This window comes from Glycine soja, chromosome 10, assembly GCF_004193775.1.
Source record: "Glycine soja cultivar W05 chromosome 10, ASM419377v2, whole genome shotgun sequence".
Classification (NCBI taxonomy): Eukaryota; Viridiplantae; Streptophyta; class Magnoliopsida; order Fabales; family Fabaceae; genus Glycine; species Glycine soja.
The window spans coordinates 7,516,127-7,538,020 of NC_041011.1; the positions used below are offsets into that span (position 1 = coordinate 7,516,127).

Genomic DNA, 21,894 nt, shown 5'->3' on the forward strand with positions numbered 1-21,894 from the left:
AAATTTCTAAGTCTTTTTCTGTCTATCTCTTCACACAAGCTTAAAATCCCTTGTTCATTACTAAACCAGTTGAAATTAATCACAATCACAAGCAAGGTATCCTAATTACATGCAAGAGATAAGAATGAAAAATAGGAAAGGGAAAGAAAAACTGGGTTGCCTCCCAGTAAGCGCTCTTTTAACGTCACTAGCTTGACGCATCGTCCTGTTATCCAAGATCCAACAGAGTTCCTACTTCAAGGACCTTCTTCTCAAGTCTCTTTTCCTCCATCACATGCACTTTAAGACAAACATTTTGGCTAGGTGGATCTTTGTCCTCATGGAACAAATCAAAGTTGATCTTCTGATCTTCTGTGCCCATCTGCAACATCTTCTTTCCCATGTCTACTACACAGCTTGCAATAGACATGAATGGGCGGCCAAGAATGAGAGGAATGCCAACACCCTCTTCTATATCTATGACAACAAAATCAGCTGGAAATATATGGTGTTTAACCTTCACCAAAACATCTTCAATGACTCCATATGGCCATGTGATGGAGCGGTCAACTAACTGGAGGGTCATGCGTGTGGGCATTATCTCTATCTCTCCAAGTCTCCGGCACATAGAAAGAGGCATTAAATTGATACTGGCTCCCAAGTCTATAAGGGCTTTGCCTACAACAACCTCACCAATAGAACACGATATTCTGACAACTCCCGAATCTTTATGCTTGGGTGGAAGAATGCGTTGAATAACAGCACTACAGTTACATTCCACAACAATTTTGTCACTATGGATGTACCGGTTCTTCTTGGTTAACATATCCTTCAAAAATTTGGCATAGAAGGGCATTTGCTAAAGTGCTTCTCCAAATGGCAAAGTAATTTCCAGTTTCTTGAAGATATCAAGAAATCTAGCCAAATGTCGCTCTTTATCTTTCCGGGAGGGTACCAACGGATAAGGTACCTCCTTGCATTCAATAGGAGTAGCCTCTTTCTTCTTTTCTATGTTAGTCTCACTCTTGCTTTTCTTCTTCTCAGTCTCAACAACCTTCTCTTTTTGTTTTTCACTTTTCAACTTTTTTTCTTTTTTTTCTTTTTCTTTTATTTCTTCTTCTTTTTCTTTTTCTTGTTCTTCCTTCTTCTTTATTTTCTCTTGACAGTCTTTTATTGGTGTCTCTCCTTCTTTATCACCTTCTGCTTCCTCAATAATTTCTTCAAGTTCAATTAAATCATCAACCGGTTCCAACGTCAGTTCATCAGCCAACTATTGTTTAAATCCCTCCACCTTCTGATCAACTTTACTTTCCTCCGCTTGAATCACCATTTTGCTTCTAGTCATCACAACTTTGCACTCTTCTTTAGGATTTTTCTCTATGTTTGTTGTAAAGCTATTTGATGATCTTTCAGCTAACTACTTTGCAAGCTGGCCATGATTGGGTCTTCAGCAGGTTCTATATGAGAATGCCCTGCAATAGCAAAACTAGAAGATGCCTCAGAAGATCGAGGTTCTTCTTCTGAAGTTGTTGCTGCTTCTAAATCCAGCAAAAAATTTATGATTCTCTCTGAATTATGCCTTCTACAGGTGGCGTTAATCTCCAAATCAATGGGAATCAAATCACCTGCAGTAGATCTTCTTTGCATACAAGAAAATAGAACAACAATTATCCAGTTCAAAAGAACAATGAATGTACGGTAACTAAAATATGAACAAAAAGAATCAATGAATCAAAGAGAAAAATATAAAGCAATGTCGTAAAACTGAACTAAATTCTTCTTGAATCTAGCTCCCCGGCAACGGCGCCATAAATACTTTGTTGTATTTCCCCTGTAGTTACTTTTTGGTCCAATTTTTCTTTATGCAAATATGTTCAAGGGAAATCTGGTTTGCCGGAAAGCACACCGAATCGTCAAGTATTTAAAATTAAAATGGATGAATCCGAGTATTGAACTCAGGGAACTAGTCTTAAACAAGGTTAAATTCAGAAATAAGGCATTGTTGAAAGAAACATTGATAATTGATGATTTAGAACAGAATTAAACTAAGTCTAGGCTAAAAACAGTAAAAATGCAAGTAAGTAAAATTGACAACAGTAGGTAAAAATGTTGGGTCTTTCTAACAAATCAGCTTATGTATATAAAGGTGTTTCTCTAATCAATCATATTTTTGTGTTCTATGTTGTAGCCTAAATTACTAAACATCGATCCCTAGTTAGACTGAATCAATCCAAGCTTCATCCTTAGATCCCTCTTGTTGGACTAGGCTTAATTTAGACAATCCTCCTAGGTTTAGACTAACTTAAACTAAGCTTCGTCCTCAGATTCCTCTTGTTGGACTAGACTTAGCTTAAATAGCTTACGAAAGTTTAGACTAATTTAGCCTAAGCTTTGTCCTCAGATCCCTCTTGTTGGACTAGACTTAGACCAAACAACATTACTGTAACAACACATTTAAAACCAAAACTTAATCCGCAGATCCCTCATTTAAGACTAAGTTTCAATTCTTCTTTATTCAAGTTCTAAGGCAACAACACATTTCCCAATGCTAAAGTCACCTAACCAGGCACACAAATGGTTGATCAGACCAAACGCATACAAAATTTAAGCACTGAAAGAAGCATTGAACACAAGAAACACAATCAATTAGATATTAAAGTAATTACATCAACTATTCTTTAGAAATCCCTAACAAGGGTGTTTAGCCAGCCATTACAGAAAAACCCCTAACAATAATGAGATTACAAAACCTAGGTATCTCTGCAAAAGCTGCTCCTCTTGCTGCCTCCAAAGCTCTTTTCCCCAAATAGACACTGTGGTGTGCTCTGGAATTCTGTGCAAAATCTGTACCCCAGGTGTATCCTAATTCTGCACAAGACAGGCTTTAAATAGACTCTGAATTCCTGACATTGCGCTTAGCGCCACCCTCGCGCTTAGCACGAGTAAGTGGATGTGAGCTTAGCGCTAGTCGTGTGCTGAGCCTTGCTGAAGACAATCATTGCGCTTAGCACACTGATCTCGCACTTAGTGCGCAACCTTGATATTGATGTTCTGCCAGATTCTTCTGTTGTGCTAAGCGCGTTGAAGCTATGCTTAGCCCATTGATGAACTAAGCTCAACTGTCACTTTTAACACTTCATGACTTAGCCTCTTTTTCACCTGAAATTGCACATATTTCATCATTAAATCCAATAGAAACATTCTAGAGACAGCTTTCACAATAAAACAAGATTTATTTACAAAATCACTACAAAATAACCAAAAATTTGGGGAACTATACAAGTTTTGGAAAATATTTTATATACAAAAGTTAGCCGTATAAGACGACTAACATAGCACACTCACTCTCTTTTGTTTTTGAAATACAAAGATTTAGCCAATCTCAACAACTTTTACAAGTATGAGGTTCATCTAATATTGTAATAGGAGTATCTACATTTTTTGATCAAAAAATACATACCTTAAAACTCTACAAAGTGTTTGATTTTGTAAATTTATACATTGTATTTATTATTCCAGATTTTACCTTAGTGTAATCTGGGTGTGCCGAAACAAAAATGGATTTAGCTACTCAAGTAAGGAGAAAAAGGAAATTAATACTGCAAGAAAATAGAAAAAACAAGAAAAGCATTGAGGATATGCTGAAAGGTAATCTCTAACTCTTCAAATGTAAAATAAAATACAATCATTTATCATTGTGTCTATGTTTATTTGGTGAATTCAAACTTATTAAAATATCATTCCAGATAAAGAAAAGTAGGCTCGCACTACATTTAAGAATTTTCCCAATGAGTTGCAGTTTCAGAGTACACAATTTACTCCTTTGGCTGATATCACTTCATCAATACGTTCAAATCATGGGTCTATTAATTCGATGCAAAGAAATAGTCAGATTGTTTCTAACAATCCTACACCATCAAGGCATACTTTCATCAACAGCCAAACAAAATCTCTTAGAATGAATCTCATGAATAGGTTTGGAAAATAAAATGTAACAAACAATAAAAAGGGGAATATAGATCCTACTTCAATTGCATCCTCTTCATCATGTCAACCTCAAAATCATCAAGCTAATCACTCACGTCCATTATCTATTGGAAGATGTACATTGCATAATGAATTTATGATTTCTCATGAAGATTTTTATGATCAAACTACGAATTTGTCCCATGAAGATGCAGGTAAATTAGTTGGATTATGCACTCATCACAGTAATGTTGCAACTCTCAGCTAATATCCTTTTGATCACACTATTATAACTAACTGAAATTTTTTGTATTTAGAATTTCATTTTGGTAGTCCATTAATGACGGACAAAGAAAGCTGCAATGATGATGAAACCAGACATATTAATGCAGGTAAATTAATAGTTTCATGATATTAGAGATTTAAATGCACGACTTGATTGCGTATAACCTTCAAATTATCAATTTTTAATAGGTTACCATGACATTGGAGACCCTATTTGGACATGTCAAGAATGTGGAGCACAAATGTGGTATGGTGAAAGGATAAACAAAGATAAGAAGAGTCTAAATCCTAGGTTTAGTCTTTGTTGTGATGATGGCAAAATACAATTGCCAATTCTTGAAAAACCTCCTGATATTCTGAAAGAACTTTTGTTTGGAAATTCAAGACAAAGCAAAAATTTCCAAACTTATATTCGATCATATAACTTGATGTTTGCATTTACATCTCCTGGGGCAAAGATTGACAGAACATTAAATACAGGAAAGGGACCTCCATCATTTCGAATACAAGGTCAAAATCACCATTTGATTGGAAGCCTCTTACCAATGCCACAGAATTCACCAAAATTTGCACAGCTCTACATTTATGACACAGAGAATGAAGTGCAAAATAGACTTGCTCATAATTCGTAAGTCAATACAACACATCTCTAATTTTCTTAATATATGTGAGGCTTAATACATTCATATTCAAAGTAAAATACAAATATAGTGACTACTGCTCTTCATAATTGATTTTAGGTATGTTCAACTTTTACTGGTTTTTTCTATAATTTTATCTAGGCATATTATAGTGACTACAACTATTATAATAAATACACTTTTGCTTATTTCCTTTGTAGTAACAAAGATTCAATGGAGGAAGAGATTGTTGTGAAGATAAAACAAATGTTTGACCATGAAAACATGTATGCTCAGACCTTTAGAATGACAAGGGATAAATTTTGTGACTCCTCAGTTTGTGATTTAAAATTGAAACTTATATGTGACAAACAGACTGATGGTAGAATATACAACTTGCCTAAGGTTGCTGAAGTGGCTGCTCTTATAGTTGGTAATCAATAAATAGGAGAAAAAAGAGATATCATAGTAAAGAAACAAAGTGGGCGGTTAAAAATAATTGATGAGTTGCACCCTTCCTACTTACCCTTGCAATATCCATTGCTATTTCCTAAAGGCGAAGATGGATATAAGGAAGGCATATTGCATAAGGCTAACTCCCGCAATCATGCTGCAAAGAGGAAAAAAGTAACAATTAGAGAACATTTTGCGTATTGAATGCAATCAAGACCTAACGAGGCTCAAACTATTGTAAGATTAAAGAGATTGTTCCAATAATTTGTATTAGATGGCTACACCATGATTGAATCCCATAGACTAAACTATGTAAGAGATCATCAACAAGATCTAATGGTTGACAAATATAAGAATTTGAGTCAGTCTATAGATCATGCTCAAACTCAAGGAAATCAAAGAGGAAAGATGATTATATTGCCATCATCTTTTGTCAGATCACGTAGATATATGGAGCAGCTCTAATTTGATGGAATGGCTATTTCTGGACACCTTGGATTTCTTGATTTGTTCTTGACATTTACATGTAATCCAAATTGGCTTGAAATTGAAAGAAATGTCAAGATCTTGAATTTATGATCTGATGAGCGCCCAGACATGGTGACAAGAGTCTTCAAGCAAAAGCTTGATGATCTTATCAATGATCTCAAAAGCGGGCAAGTGTTTGGTCAAAATACTTGGACGTAAGTTTTTAACGTTTTCATAAATCTTAATTCTATTTAGTTTTTAATATAATTAGTGTTCTTATAAAAGAGGATAATCTAATTACTATTTATGCATACGTGTACACTATTGAATGGAAAAAAAGAGGATTACCACATGCCCATATTCTTATTTTCCTACATCCTTCAAACAAGTATCCAAATCCAAAGGATATTGATAAGATCATATCGACTGAAATTCCTGAAAAAAAATACAAATGAAGAATTATATGACTTGGTGAGCAAACATATGATGCATGGTCCATGTGGGTATGCTTTTAGATCTACACTGTGCATGAGAGATGGCAGTTGTAATACATTTTCCCCCAAGAAATGGCAGAACACAACTATTGTTGATCAAGATGGATTTCCATTTTACAGGAGAAGAAATAATGGTAATGTTGTTGAGAGAAATTCAATTACTCTTGATAACAGATTTGTTGTGCCATACAGTCCAATATTGCTTTTGAGGTATAGAGCACACTTGAATGTTGAGTGGTACAACCAAAGTACATCTATCAAGTATTTGTTTAAATATATAAACAAAGGTTCTGATCGAATCACTGCAGCAATCGTTAATGTGAACAACTCAGATGGCACGCAAACTCAAATCCATGATGAAATCAAGAACTATCTTGATTGTAGGCGTCTCACCATGTGAAGCATGCTGGAAGATTTTTATTTTTTTGCAACATGGACATAAACTAGTAGTTGAGAATTTATACTTTCATTTGGAAGATGAACATCCTGTCTATTTTAAGGGAAAACAACATATTGATGCAATGATGTCTAAGAAAACTGTCAAAGAATCTATGTTCACACCATGGATGGAAGCAAACAAGATTTACCCACAAGGTAGAAAACTAACATACCCTCAATATGTGTCTAGCTTTGTGTGTGTGGCTGGCAATAGATGTTGAAAGCCAACAAAACAAGGATATACAATTGGGCATCTAATGTGGGTACCACCATCTACTGGTGAGCTATTCTTCATGAGAATGATTCTTTCTGTTGCAAAAGGGCCAACCAGTTATCATGAGATCAGAAAAATTGATGGTGTCCAATATCCAACATTCAGGGTTGCATGTTTTGCATTAGGATTTCTTCGAAATGATCAATAATTCATTGGTGCAATTAAAGAAGCAAAAGATTGGGGCACTGCCCATTTCCTTAGAAAACTCTTTGTATACATTCTTTTGATGAACAACATGAATACAATATCCAAACCAAGGTATATATTTCAGAAAAAGACTTGGCAGTGGATGGCAGATGATATTCGTTACCATCACAGAATACAATATCCAAACCAAGGTATATATTTCAGAAAAATATTTAGCTACATGAAACTCAACCTTTAAAAATTAAACTTAAAACTTTTATCGATTCTATGTAAAAGGTTACCAAGGGCCTAACATTGTATATATTTTTTTCTTACTTTTTTCAATACAGGACAACTCACAGATGAAGAGGTGCAACATAGATATTTGTGTTGAATTGAGGACCTTTTACAAGGAAATGGTAAAAGTCTCAGGAGTTTTTCTGCCATGCCTTATCCAATAGGTCATGCACCAGAGCATGTTGGTAATAAGCTTATTCATGAAGAGTTGGACTATAATAAAGAAACACTACAACACGATTTCAATTCTTATTATTCTTCACTCACAGGTAATTATCTAACTTATCATAAATCAAGTGGTTCTTATAATATTATTTTTCCATGTAACAAATAGCTACACTAAATTGCAGATGAGCAAAATGATATATTTCATAAAATAATGAATGTTGTTGAAGCATAATGTGGTGGAGTTTTCTTCCTCTATGGATATGGAGGTACTAGAAAGACTTTCATGTGGAAAACATTGGCATCGACAATCCAATCAAAAGGTGACATTTTGTTGACCGTTGCTTCAAGTGGTATTGCCTCTCTTTTGCTACCTAAAGGAAAAACTACACGTTCAAAATTTGTCATTCCTGTATCTGCAATTGCAAGTTCAACATGCAACATACACCAAGGTAGTGACTTAGGTGAACTATTGAAAGTCACTAAATTAATCATCTGGGATAAAGCTCCAATGTGTAACAAGTTTTGTTTTGAAGCACTTGACAAAAGCTTAAAGGACATTATATGAGATACAAATTCAAATCATTTACCATTTGGTGGTAAAGTAGTTGTCTTTGGTGGTGACTTCCGTCAGATTCTTCCAGTTGTACCTAAGGGAAGTAGATTCGATATAGTCCATGCAGCCATAAATTCTTCTTATCTTTGGAATCACTGTCAGGTTTTGAGGTTGACAAAAAACATGTGCTTACAAAATAGTTCTGAAAATACTTCAAGCTCATACTTAAGGGCATTTTTTAAATGGCTGTTAGATATAGGAGATGGTATACTTGGGGAGCCTAATGATGGATATGCTGAAATAACTATTCCAGATGAATTTCTCATAAATGATTACAATAATCCTTTAGAGGCAATTGTGAACACAACATATCCTAATTTGCTACAATTCTACAACAATCCTGAGTACTTAAATCAAGAGCCATACTTGCCTCTACAATTGAAGTTATTGATAAAGTCGATGAGTATGTCATGTCATTGATACCTTGAGATGAGAAAGAATATTATAGTGTTGATAGTATCAACAAATCAGATGCACTTCAAAATCCAACATTTGAAACAATCACTCCAGAATTTCTAAACTCACTTAACACATCTGGGATACCTAATCACAAAATGAAATTGAAGGTTGGCACTCTTATTATGTTACTGCAGAATATGACACAAAAAGACGGGTTGTGCAATGGTACTAGGCTTATCATCTCAAGACTTGGTGCTCATATCATTGAAGCAAAAATCATTTTTGAGAAGAACATTGGCCATAAAACATATATTCCAAGGAGAGTGAATAGGCAATTTAGTCCCTGAGATTGTACCCATTTTGCATATTAGTCCCTAACTTAATATTAAATTCAAAATAGTCCCTATCTTTGCAAAAGTGTTGCAAAATAGTATTTCCGTTAAATTTTAAAGTAACGCCGTTAGTGAGGTCAATTTTGGTGTCACGTGAACTATCCAACGTGGCACTAAAGGATGATGTGGCATGACACGTGGACGTGCCTCCTAAAAGATGCCACATCATTTGATGATAACAAAATGAGTAAATAGGTAATTTAGTCCCTAACTTTGTACCCTTGTTGCATATTAGTCCCTAACTTAATGAAAAATTCAAAATAGTCCCTATCTTTTGCATAAGTGTTGCAAAATAGTCCTTAACTTAAAAGATGCCAGAAATCGTGCTTAAAGTGTCCATGCATTGCAAAGGTTGTGCCTAGCACGATTTCTGGCGGCGCAGATTCCTCCTTGGATTCCTTGTCATCTTTTGATTCCTCTGGTTTTTTCTCTTCTTCTTTCTTTTCTTCTTCATTTGCTTTTTTCTCCTTCACTTTGTTTTCCTCTGGTTTTTTCTCTTCCTATTCAAAACACACACACAAAAAATCAGAACCCGAAATGATATATTGATGGTAATTGAAGAAAAAAAAGAGGAAAAGAGAATGGTTATGCAGACCTCGCCCATTGGTGTTGACGGCTACAGAGATAAGGTTGTTGCTGTGGATTTTTGGTTCTTTTTATTTGTGCACGTGTGTGTGAGTTCTTTTTCGTATATATGCCTCAATTGGTTCAGAACCATCAAATTTGAAGAAGCCACTCATTCTATCATCATCAAATGATGTGGCACTAAAATTGCCCTCACTAACAACATTACTTTAAAATTTAATGAAAGGACTATATTGCAATACTTATGCAAAAGATAGAGACTATTTTGAATTTTTCATTAAGTTAGGGACTAATATGCAACAGGGGTACAAAGTCAGGGACTAAATTGTCTATTTACTCGTTTTGTTATCATCTAATGATGTGGCATCTTTTAAGAGGCACGTCCACGTGTCATGTCACGTCATCCTTTAGTGCCACGTTGGATAGTCCATGTGGCAATAAAATTGACCTCATTAACCGTTACTTTAAAATTTAACGGAAGGACTATTTTGCAACACTTTTGTAAAGATAGGGACTATTTTGAATTTAATATTAAGTTAGGGACTAATATGCAAAATGGGTACAATCTCAGAGACAAAATTACCTATTCACTCATTCCAAGGATGAATATGTCTCCTTTAGAATCACCATGGCCTTTTAAATTGATTAGAAGGCAATTTCCTTTCATGGTTTCATTTGCTATGAGCATAAACAAATCTCAAGGACAATCTTTGTCACATGTTGGATTATATTTACCAAGGCCTATTTTTAGTCATGGTCAGCTTTATGTGACACTATCTAGAGTGCAGAGTAAACAAGGATTACACATTTTAATTCATGATCAACAAGGCAAGCCTTGCAATACCACTATTAACATGGTATACAAGGAAGTTTTTCAAAACCTTTAGGGAAGGTTAGCAAACTATTATTATAAGTATTATAATAACAAATTTAGGTACAAAAATATTTTATAAAGTTTGATTGAACTAACATATTCAATTTTTTTTTCTGATTCAACTGGTCCACACACAATGGACTTCGTTATGTGGTGCTCCTTAATAACTAACTATTCATTGTCCCTATTTTTTTATTAACAGGTCTTCAATTTACGAGACAGATGCTACCATGGAATTATGAAACCAACATGGGATTGTAGCTTTTGGGATATCCATTAGAAACAATGATAATTTTTTTATATGCATATATGGAATACCATATGTATGATGCCTTCACTATATATATATGGCATACCATATTTGATTTGTAGTATAATATATGTGTTGTAGGGTGATTGTATTTATCAAACAAACACTATGAAATAGATTATGCAATACTAATGGATATCAAAATTTCAATTTAATGCCTAACATAGTGTATAGCTAAATATTTTCATAAAATTATATGATACATAGACATCAATCTTTTCATACAACAACTATTGAAAATAGAATTGATAGTAAAACATAGACGCTAACCCGTCCGTATAGACAGGTATATAACTAGCACATTATAAAAAATTGGTATAATAATTCAAATAAAAATTAGTATTTATATTTAGTTTTTTTAAAGGAAATATTTATATTTACTTAAATAGGTCTATTAGGTTTGAAAAATCTTTTGAATGGTCTAAATTAAATTTTTTTTTTAACTAAAGACGAAGTGAAATAAGTGTGAAGAGAGAAGAGAAATAAGGGGTGATGGTGAAGAGAGGAGAGAAATTAAATGAAGGGGAGGGGCATGCATCCTTGAGAGTTTTTAAAAAAACTAGTAGGGAGATATGTGCATTGCATGATTTAGGGAAAAAAAAAACAAAAGGAAAAAAGTAAATAAGTGAATAAAATTAAAAAAAATGAAAAACTGTCCCATTGATACGTGGCGATAATCAGATAATTTTTCTAGTACTATTGATGAGAGGGAGTAGGGGAGGGAAAGATTTGTGATTGTAGTTTTTATTTTTTATCTTTTAAAGAAAACATAAAAGTGGCCTTAGCAGTAAAGGGGTGTGAATAACATGAGCCTTGATTCAAACAGTGGGGGAACCCACGTGCCCTATTCAAAATTTGGGAGTTGTTACGTGCACCCAGCATTATTGCTGGGGCACCCAGCAAACAGTGAAGTGGCGAAACTACCCTTCAATAATTCTTCTTCCGGAAGAAGTTTTTTCGGAAAATTTCCGGAAAAAGGTTTTCCGGAAAGTTTTCGGAAAAAAACTTCTTCCGGAAGAAGAATTTGTGACTTCCGGAAGTACCCACAAACTACTTCCGGAAGAACGTCATCCGGAATGTTTCCGGAAGAAGCTTCTTCCGGAAACTTCTGGAAGAAGGTTCTTCCGGAAGTTACCTTTTTAAAAAAAAAAAATTATTTTGTAATAATTTACTTTTAATGGATAAACTAAATTATAAAATAATTAATATTATTATACATAAATAATTAAATAATTAGTGAACGTATGACTAATATTTATAATTTGTTTTTTAAACCATAAAAATTAATTAATTCGTAAATTTTATTAAAAATATAAATTATTTATATAGATAACATTTAATTTCTATTACGAAAGTTAATATATAAAAAAATGATTATTATTTTATAACAAAATGAAGAAAAAAGAATTTTCATTTTATAATAATAAGTAAAAATAAAATAATATTTAATGCGTATGTAATGATGATTTTGCCCTTGTGTAATTTTCTTTAAATTAACACGTACACGCTTCTTTTTACTGCGCTTTCTTCTCTGCTTGTTTCTTCTCTGCTTTGTTTCTTCCGTTTTGGTTGCTTGCTTTTGTTTCGGTGGTGGTCCCTTTTGCAGTTTCCATTGGTGGTCCCGTGAAGTATTTGAAGATTCGGTGGTCCCATGTTCCGTATTTGAAGTTTTGTTAGTGGATGTTCTTCCTATTTCGTCGGAGGTACGCTTTTATGGTATTTTTTTCCTTTTCCGGCTAGTTTTTAGAGAAGAAAAACAGTAAAAAAAATGTATCCGGAAGAAATTTTAGGCACAGCAGGAGGAAGGTCCGGAATGACCACTTCCGGAAGACCTTCTTCCGGAAGTTACTGAGGCCCATTCCGGAAGAAGTGCTTCCAGAAAACACTTTCGGAAGACCTTCTTCCGGAATGGGACTTAGTAACTTCCGGAATGTTAAATTATTAGCATTTTTTTATTTCTGTTTTATAATTTATATATATATATATATATATATATATATATATATATATATATATATATATATATATTTCTGTTAGTTAATAATGGATTATTTGTTTAATTAGGTATAATTAGGTACCATTATATATTTCTGTTTTATAATTTTTTTATTTCTGTTTTATATATGTTGTGGATTATTGATTTAATTAGGTATAATGATATAATATTAAATGATTTAGGTAACTTAAATGTATAATGGTACAAAAATGTTTTATTAGTTGTTTATTATAGTGATAAGTTTAGTTTAAGTAAATAATGTAGTTATAAATTTAGAATATATTTGTATTAGTTGTTAGTTAATAAGTAGTCAATTTATCGATGTGGTTATATGATAATTTTAATATAGTTGTGTATGATGCATATGTGCTATTAATATGTTTGTTATTTAAGGTGTAGTAAATTTTTGGATGTGGTTATATGATAATTTGAATGTACTTGTGTATGATGCATATGTCCTTAAGATGGACGAAGATCAATGGAGGTATGACTTTGCGATGTCACAAGAAGTTCATATGGATTATGATTATGATAATCAAGAAGAATGTGGGGTGAATGAACCACATGTCGATTGTTCAAATGCTTTTAATACATCTCAGGTAATCATAGATAATTTGAGTCATTGGTTGAATTGATGGTTTGTATGAAAATTAATATGTTAGGGTTGCGTTGTAGGTATTCGCTACTCGAGATGATGTTTTGCAATGGGCTCGAATAGTTGCCCATGAAAATGGATTTGTTGCAGTGATTATGAGATCTGACACAGAGACCGGTAGCAGAGGAAGAAGTTCATTTGTCTTTATTGGGTGTGAAAGGAGTGGTACGTACAAGTGTAGAAATAAAGAATTCGTTAGAAAAGACACCGGGAGTAGGAAATGTGGTTGTCCCTTTAGGCTTCGTGGGAAACCAGTGCATGGAGGGGAAGGTTGGATGGTGAAGTTGATCTGTGGGATTCATAATCATGAATTGGCGAAGTCCTTAGTTGGACATCCATACGCCGGGCGATTGACTAAGGAAGAAAAGAAAATTATTGCTGATATGACAAAGTCGATGGTGAAACCGAAAAACATCTTGCTAACGTTGAAGGAACACAATGCCGACAGTTGCACCACGATAAAGCAAATTTACAATGCAAGAAGTGCATATCGTTCTTCAATAAGAGGAGCTGATACCGAAATGCAGCATCTGATGAAGCTTCTCGAAGGTGATCAATACATTCATTGGCATAGATTGAAGGATGAAGTTGTGGTGCATGATCTGTTTTGGTGTCACCCAGATGCAGTAAAGTTATGCAATGCATGTCATCTGGTGTTTTTTATAGACAGTACCTACAAAACAAACAGGTACAGACTCCCACTACTTGACTTTGTTGGAGTGACACCAACGGTGATGACATTCTCTGTTGGGTTTGCATATCTGGAGGCTGAGCGTGTTAATAATATTGTATGGGCTTTGGAACGATTTCGAGGCCTATTTTTAAGACACGATCGCCTCCCTCTTGTTATTGTCACTGACAGAGACCTAGCACTGATGAATGCAGTGAAAACTGTGTTTCCCGAGTCTACTAATTTGTTGTGCAGGTTTCATATCGATAAGAATGTGAAGGCGAAGTGCAAATCTTTAATCGGGGAAAAAAATGCGTGGGACTATGTAATGGATAGCTGGGGTACTTTGGTTGATTGTCCGTCCGAACACGAGTTCCATGAGTCACATCAGAAGTTTCAAGTTGCTTGTTCGCCTTGGCCGATGTTCATTGACTATGTTAACGACACATGGATTATCCCCCACAAGGAAAAATTTATTACAGCATGGACGAATAAGGTCATGCACCTAGGCAACACAACAACAAACAGGTATTAACAACTGATTTTATTTGTTAGTAACAATTAGTATTAAATGGTATTTAATTGTTGTATATTTTCATGTTTGTTGTGTATTTTAAATGTAGGGTTGAATCAGCTCATTGGGCTCTCAAAAGAGTACTACAAAATAGCGTTGGAGACCTATGTAGTGTTTGGGATGCCATGAACAACATGATCACGCTGCAACACGTCAAAATTAAAGCATCCTTTGAAACCAGTACGCATGTGGTTGGCCATGTATATAAAAAAACCTTATACAAGAGGCTTCTTGGGATGGTTTCGAGGGATGCTTTAAATCAGATTACTTCTGAGATTGACCGTCTACGTTATCTCGGCAACAATCTCTCTTCTTGTGGTTGTGTGATGAGAAGCACGCATGACCTTCCTTGTGCATGTGAGCTTTCTAGGTATACTGCTGGCAGCATCCCATTGGAGTCAGTCCATCTTTTTTGGAGGAGACTTTGCTTTTCAGACCAAGGGTTATGTGAGACGGAAGTCACCATCAAGGAAGAAATAGAGGTCATATCTAAAAGGTTTGATGAACTTGATGTGGCTGGCAAAGTAACTCTGAAGAGTAAACTTCGAGAAATTGCATACCCTGATCATAACTCTATGTGCCCTCCTCCGTCAAAGGTGAACACTAAAGGTGCACCGAAGAAACCGATGAAAAGAATTCAAACATCCACAAAGCGTGATCCGTCTTACTGAGAGTATGTTGATGCTTTTCATTATGTTCAAAGCAGCAACTCTCCAGTGAAACGAAGTGCATCATGTTCTCAACTGCGTCAGCCAACAAGGATCATCCCGATGTTGGATCAATTTGCGTCATTCTTTCAAGGTTTCATTCGTGACGTTGTTGATGTGAAAGCGGACGGTAACTGTGGATATCGGTCCATTGCCTCTTTATTAGGTATGGGGGAAGATTCGTGGCCGTTAGTGCGTAATGAATTGATTAAAGAACTTGGCAGGTGGTTGCATGAGTACATGAACCTCTTCGGTGGCACAGAGAGATTTGAACAATTAAAGTTGTCCCTACTTGTTGATGGCTTTTCAAAGGTATGTTTTTAGGTTAATTTTTTTTAATAACAATGTTTAAATTACTTACATGTGTATGTTTGGTTCATTCAGGTTAGTGTGGACAAGTGGATGGATATAACAGACATGGGATATGTGATTGCTTCACGGTATAACGTAATCCTTGTATCGTTGTCCCAACAACAAAGCATGACATTTTTCCCTCTTAGAAGTCAACCACCACCTGACTCTTCTGGCCACCGCATCATATGTGTCGGTCACGTGTTTGGAAATCATTTTGTTCAGGTACATTGAATATAGTTAGTGTAACAATTATGCAATGACTTCGCTGGTTCGTTTGGCACGGTCAGCGCATGATATAATGTTTGTTCATGTACAACAGGTTTATTTGAAAGACCATTGTCCGTTGCCGCCTCCAACGCTGTTGTGGTCAAGCAATTGTTATTCTCAGGCAAAGCAGTGGGCAATTCCATATATTAGTAGAATGCAACAATACACAAGCTTGATGTCATTCAAAACACACTATGTAGACCTAAATGAAGACTAAACATGCATTGTTTATGTAATTGTATTCATTATGCGATATAATTTGTTGTAACCCGTTACTAACCAATTAATATTATTAAGTACTCGTTTGGTTAAGCAAGGAAATTGTTGGTCCAACAAAAATCATTTACACGTGCAGCATACATCATTGTCATAATTGACAACATATAATGACATGCATGCGTATTACAGTTTGAGCGCGACAACACATTGGCTGACTTCAGTACACATTTTGAAACTAGCAGTCGCTCGACAACACATTGGCTTACTTGACTACACATTAGCGACAACACATTGGCTGACTTGACTACACATTTACGCGTGTCTATTTTTTTGTAAACAAAGTTAAACAAAGGTTCGGTCACAACCATCTATATATATGGCAGACTAGGCTACTAAATCACACATTATCTTGCTTTCAAATAATCTCCCAACTGATACACAAACTATGGCATTTTTAGGAGAAACTAGCAGTCAGATGATTTTCAACTCAAGGTTGGCTTTCATTTATCCAAATGGATCGATTATTCACAATGATACTGGGGTTTACTTCCAAACTTCAACTCCGGTGCCCATTCGAGTACCAAATAGGTGTGATTTTGCAAGCCTAAAAACCAGAATACACAATACCCTTCAGCTATCCGACAAACAATTTTTGGATGAAATTCACTACCGGAAGTCATTCACCGATACAAGTAACCAAATTCGCTTTGAGTGTATCAAATTGATAAATGATGACGATGTCAACACAATGTTAATGTGTAATGATCAATTTTCTTGTGTTGGTCCGATTGAGTTATTATGCACCGTTGGAAGAACACCAGATGGAATAATAAACTTACTTGAACGCACTATGCCTCGTATTCATGACGCGATCCTGTATTACAACGGGAAATGGAACATGTCACCGCAGAACAAATTTGTTGGATGCGCGTTCACAGGAAAAAATCCTAAGAAATTTCAAATTCCTTCAACATGTACCATCGATGAACTGAAGAATTTAATCAAGCAAGTTGCACCTAAAGGGATTCCCCCTCTTGGAATTCACGAATCACAAACGGTAAGACGATTGTTTTTCCGCCAACCAGCTCGGTTTGAGTATTCAGATACGGTTATAAAATATGAAATAAATGAGCTGATCACCAACGAAGAACTGCTGAAGGTGTTAGTACAATCTAACTACTGGAAAAAATATGGACCAATAGAAATTTTAGCTGTCTTTACTAAATATGTTGAAGACGAGGTCAGTGGGACGTCGCTAAACAACTGAATGTGATGTTTAATTTTTTGTTTTTCGTTGATGTAACCTTTATCTGTTTACGGCGTGTTTAATTCCCATAATAAAGTTGAATGTGTTTTTTCAGTGGTCCAAAAAATTAATTGTTAAAAGGGTCTATTTTCTATTTTTTTGGATTTGGAGGCTTTGTTTTGACGTGTTAGTTGACGGAACCGGGGAACGGGACTATTTTTTTTGGGTTCTTTGACGTCCAAACATGAGAAATGGCTGCCCTCCATTGTCTCACGGAACTGGCACACCCACGCAAAAAAATCCCAAACATGGGTACTTGAACATTGAAAAAGGGTCCATTTCCTATTTTTTTTGGATTTGGAGGCTTTGTTTTGACGTGTTAGTTGACGGAACCGGGGAACGGGACTATTTTTTTTGGGTTCTTTGACGTCCAACATGACAAATGGCCGCCCTCCATTGTCTCACGGCACTGGCACACCCACGCAAAAAAATCCCAAACATGGGTACTTGAACATTGAAAAAGGGTCCATTTCCAATTTTTTTGGATTTGGAGGCTTTGTTTTGACGTGTTAGTTGATGGAACCGGGGAACGGGACTATTTTTTTTGGGTTCTTTGACGTCCAAACATGACAAATGGCCGCCCTCCATTGTCTCACGGCACTGGCACACCCATGCAAAAAAATCCCAAACATGGGTACTTGAACATTGAAAAAGGGTCCATTTCCTATTTTTTTGGATTTGGAGGCTTTGTTTTGACGTGTTAGTTGACGGAACCGGGGAACGGAACTATTTTTTTTGGGTTCTTTGACGTCCAAACATGAGAAATGGTCGCCCTCCATTGTCTCACGGCACTGGCACACCCACGCAAAAAAAATCCCAAACATGGGTACTTGAACATTGAAAAAGGGTCCATTTCCTATTTTTTTGGATTTGGAGGCTTTGTTTTGACGTGTTAGTTGACGGAACCGGGGAACGGGACTATTTTGTTTGGGTTCTTTGACGTCCAAACATGACAAATGGCCGCCCTCCATTGTCTCACGACACTGGCACACCCACGCAAAAAAATCCCAAACATGGGTACTTGAACATGGATTTTTTTTTAAAGTCAACCTTGTAGTATCTTATATGGCGATTTCATTGTCATGTAATTTTTTTAAAATATTTAGTTTTTGGTACAACCTTATATATTAATGGTGTAAATTATGAATTATGAATTATTAATGATTTTAAAAACTTTTATTTTTTATGTAATTCTTACAAACAAAACTCATGATTATAGGTTCCCTTTTTTAAAAAATAAATTTAAAACAACCGTAAACTTCGCTTAAGGACAACAAACAATCGGAATAATAAACTATATTATAAAATAATAAACTGTGCAAAACACGTCAACTATATTAAACAAAAACTGTAATAATTACAAATATTCATGTCAACTACAACACAAAAAATAAATACAATGATCAATGGTCCATGCGGCGTCTCTGACGAGCCCTGACCGTCCCATCAGCACTGGGTCCCCCTCTCGCGATCGTCAGACAGTCATGCATAATGTCATATAACTCTGTACCTGCAGTGACTATCCTAAGGTTGAGCACACGCTCCAACCTCTGTGCAATCGCCTCATATCCCTCGTAATCATCCTGTCAAAGTCATTAAAACATTTATTATGAAATTTAAAATAAACAACAACTCATAAAACATTAAACGCGCAAATAATCTTACCACATGTGGAGGGGGGTCAAATGCCACTGGAACCTGGGGGCTGGGCGGCTGTATGTAGTCCTCAGGGTCTGCAGCTGGTGCATCCCTCTGCTGGTCACCTGCCTGGGTCGGTGTCATGAAAGGGTGAGATATGCGGAAAAACCACTCCATGTAATCCGCAGATACCTGTCCAGGCACTAGACAAAGCTGACCTGCAGGTAGTAAGTGATCCGCAAACTCCATCCACTTGTCATCTATCTGATCGTGTGACAATCGTGCACTAACAGGCGGCGGAGGGATGCTCTGGATGTAACCAAACTGGCGTACCACCCTCTCCGGTCGAACTGTGACGATCATAGGACCCCGTCTGAGCTGACCCTGGAACGATGAAATCTCCTGAAACGCCCTAACCCCCCGATGCTCAGTGTACGGCAACCAGGACACATCTGTGACGGTCAAACCATCACAACGTGCCCTGTACGGTGCTCCTGTGATGCCCTTCATGTGCGCCTTCGACGTCAACCACCGGGAAGCATGTGGGGACGTCTCCTGGTATGTATCGTCAGTCACGCACTGGTGCACACTAGAGAAGTGCTCATAGATCCAGCACTACACAATAATTGAGGTTAACATAACATAAAAACATGTTTAAATCATAATCGAACCTAACATATTAATAAACACAAAATTTACCTGAAGTAGCGTCAAGTACCCCGCAAGCTGTCGGGTGGTGGTCCTACAAGCCTCATCTAACTGGTCATACATATGAACCAGCACGGCAACCCCCCAAGCGTAACCACCACTATGAGCGAGGTCTCGGAAAGCGTCAAGGTTGACCACATGCACGTATGTTGCACTCTTATTAGCAAAAAGAGTGCAACCGACAAGGTGCAGCAGATAAGCGCGAGCTGCGACAATCCACCGCCGGGCCTGACATCTGATCTCATAAATGTCACGAACCCATCCTAATCGTACATATGCTCCACGTGTGAGTGTTGTCTCGGCTCTGGCCTCCTCGGCAGACACTTCCAGCAACTCCGTAAGCAAGAATCTGGCCTCCTCCGTAGAAAGAGCGTGGAAACTGTGCAAGGCGCCAGTGATGGGCAAATGTAGGATGGACGACACATCATCCAATGTGATCGTCAGCTCTCCTACAGGAAGGTGGAAGGTGCTAGTCTCACTGTGCCACCTCTCCACAAATGCGGATATAAGTCCAGGATCGCCAATAATAACTGAACAATCTATCAGTGGACTTAATCCTGTGGCAGTCACCAGGCCTTCAATCTCAGGCACTGGCCTCCCAATCAGTGTCACCTTCCTCCCATGTGACACTAACTTCAAATCAGGACGTTCCTGATTTGAAGTACAAATTATACAATTATTAAAAAAATTAATCATAAACAAATAAATAAACAATGACAAATAATTAACAAATTAAAATACTTGTCCACTCCACACGGCATGTGCAACATGCTCGGCAAATGATGTGAGCACTGACGGGTCACGTGGACCACCAGGGAATCCCTCTGCAGCATCATCACCGTCTGACCTCTCACCACTATCAGCACCCTGTGCGTCCACACGCATCTCAGGTGCCTTCGTAGGCTGCTCAGGGACATCATCAGTCATATCAGCGACGTCCTCAGCCATATCACGTCCCTCCGTAGTCATCTGATGAATGCGTAGCCTACGGGCTGAGGCAGTAGGCCTACGCCTCTCGGGAACATCGTCAGCATCCTCGTCAGCAGCTTTATCTCTGCCTACAACTCTACCTATGGCACAACCTAAACCTCGTGTTCTGGCCATGATCTGTAAATCATGTCGAACACGTATTTTTTTCGGTCAAAATATACAATTTTCTTTATAAAAAAACAACTTTATTTATAAACAAATAAGACTAACTTAAATCAAATTATTTTCACACATACACAACCTAATTTTAAAAAAAAAATTAAACAACTTCATTTATATAAAAAAAAACAACTAATGTAAAAAAAATTTATTAATAAACATGCACAACTTAATTTTTTAAAAAAAATTAAACAACTTCATTTATAAAAAAAAACACAACTAATATAAAAATAATTCATTACTAAACATCCACAACTTAATTTTTTAAAAAAATTAAACAACTTCATTTATAAAAAAAAAACACAACTAATGTAAAAAAAAATTAATTAGTAAACATCCAACTCTTAATTTAAAAAAAATAAGAAACTTCATTTCTAAAAAAAACACAACTAAATTACTTAGTAAACATCCACAAGTTAATTTTTTTAAAAAAAAAATAAACAACTTCATTTATAAAAAAAAAACACAACTAATATAAAAATAATTCATTACTAAACATCCACAACTTAATTTTAAAAAAAAAATTAAACAACTAATGTAAAAAAAATTATTTAGTAAACATCCACAATTTTTTTAGAAAATAAAATACTTCATTTATAATAAAAAAAAACTAATTAATTATAAAAAATTAGTATTTTTATAAAACTTCCAAAACACACAACTTTAATTATAAAAATAGACAACTTCATTTTTAAAGAAAAAACACTAATTTAAAAAAATAAACAATAAACAAAAACAAACACAACTACTTTTATAAAAAAAAAATTTACAAATTAATATTTAGTAAAAATACACAATTTAAATTATAAAAAAAAACATGACATCAAAAACCCAAACCTCATTTTTCATAAAATCTAAAAAACAAAATAACCAAAATAAATACAATAATTCATTTAAAAAAAACAAAATA

At 35.7% G+C, this 21,894-nt stretch overlaps 2 protein-coding genes and 1 pseudogene across 2 annotated transcripts; 1 reads left to right on the forward strand and 2 right to left on the reverse strand.

The window, feature by feature from the left end:
• Positions 1-208: 208 nt before the first annotated feature.
• On the reverse strand, positions 209-8,244 carry LOC114371292. Its single transcript, XM_028328768.1, has 2 exons — positions 8,156-8,244; positions 209-743 (listed from the first exon to the last, which is right to left on the reverse strand). Exons 1-2 carry the CDS (start codon positions 8,242-8,244, stop codon positions 209-211), a joined length of 624 nt encoding a protein of 207 aa, XP_028184569.1.
• Positions 8,245-8,304: 60 nt separating this feature from the next.
• Positions 8,305-10,444, forward strand: LOC114371294 (annotated as a pseudogene).
• On the reverse strand, positions 10,441-19,876 carry LOC114371295. The gene is made up of 3 exons (XM_028328769.1): positions 19,827-19,876; positions 19,320-19,742; positions 10,441-10,458 (listed from the first exon to the last, which is right to left on the reverse strand). Exons 2-3 carry the CDS (start codon positions 19,635-19,637, stop codon positions 10,441-10,443), a joined length of 336 nt encoding a protein of 111 aa, XP_028184570.1. The 5' UTR covers positions 19,638-19,742; positions 19,827-19,876.
• Between the last annotated feature and the right edge of the window lie 2,018 nt (positions 19,877-21,894).

Bases quoted from the DNA above. Each gene is read 5' to 3' on its own strand.
- LOC114371292 (XM_028328768.1), bottom strand. From the start codon at position 8,244: ATGGACTATATCGAATCTACTTCCCTTAGGTACAACTGGAAGAATCTG. The intron at 744-8,155 runs GTAAATGATTTG...ATGTAACTGTAG, and splicing joins AACTACTTTACCACCAAATG to TGCTGTTATTCAACGCATTC.
- LOC114371295 (XM_028328769.1), bottom strand. From the start codon at position 19,637: ATGAAGGGCATCACAGGAGCACCGTACAGGGCACGTTGTGATGGTTTG.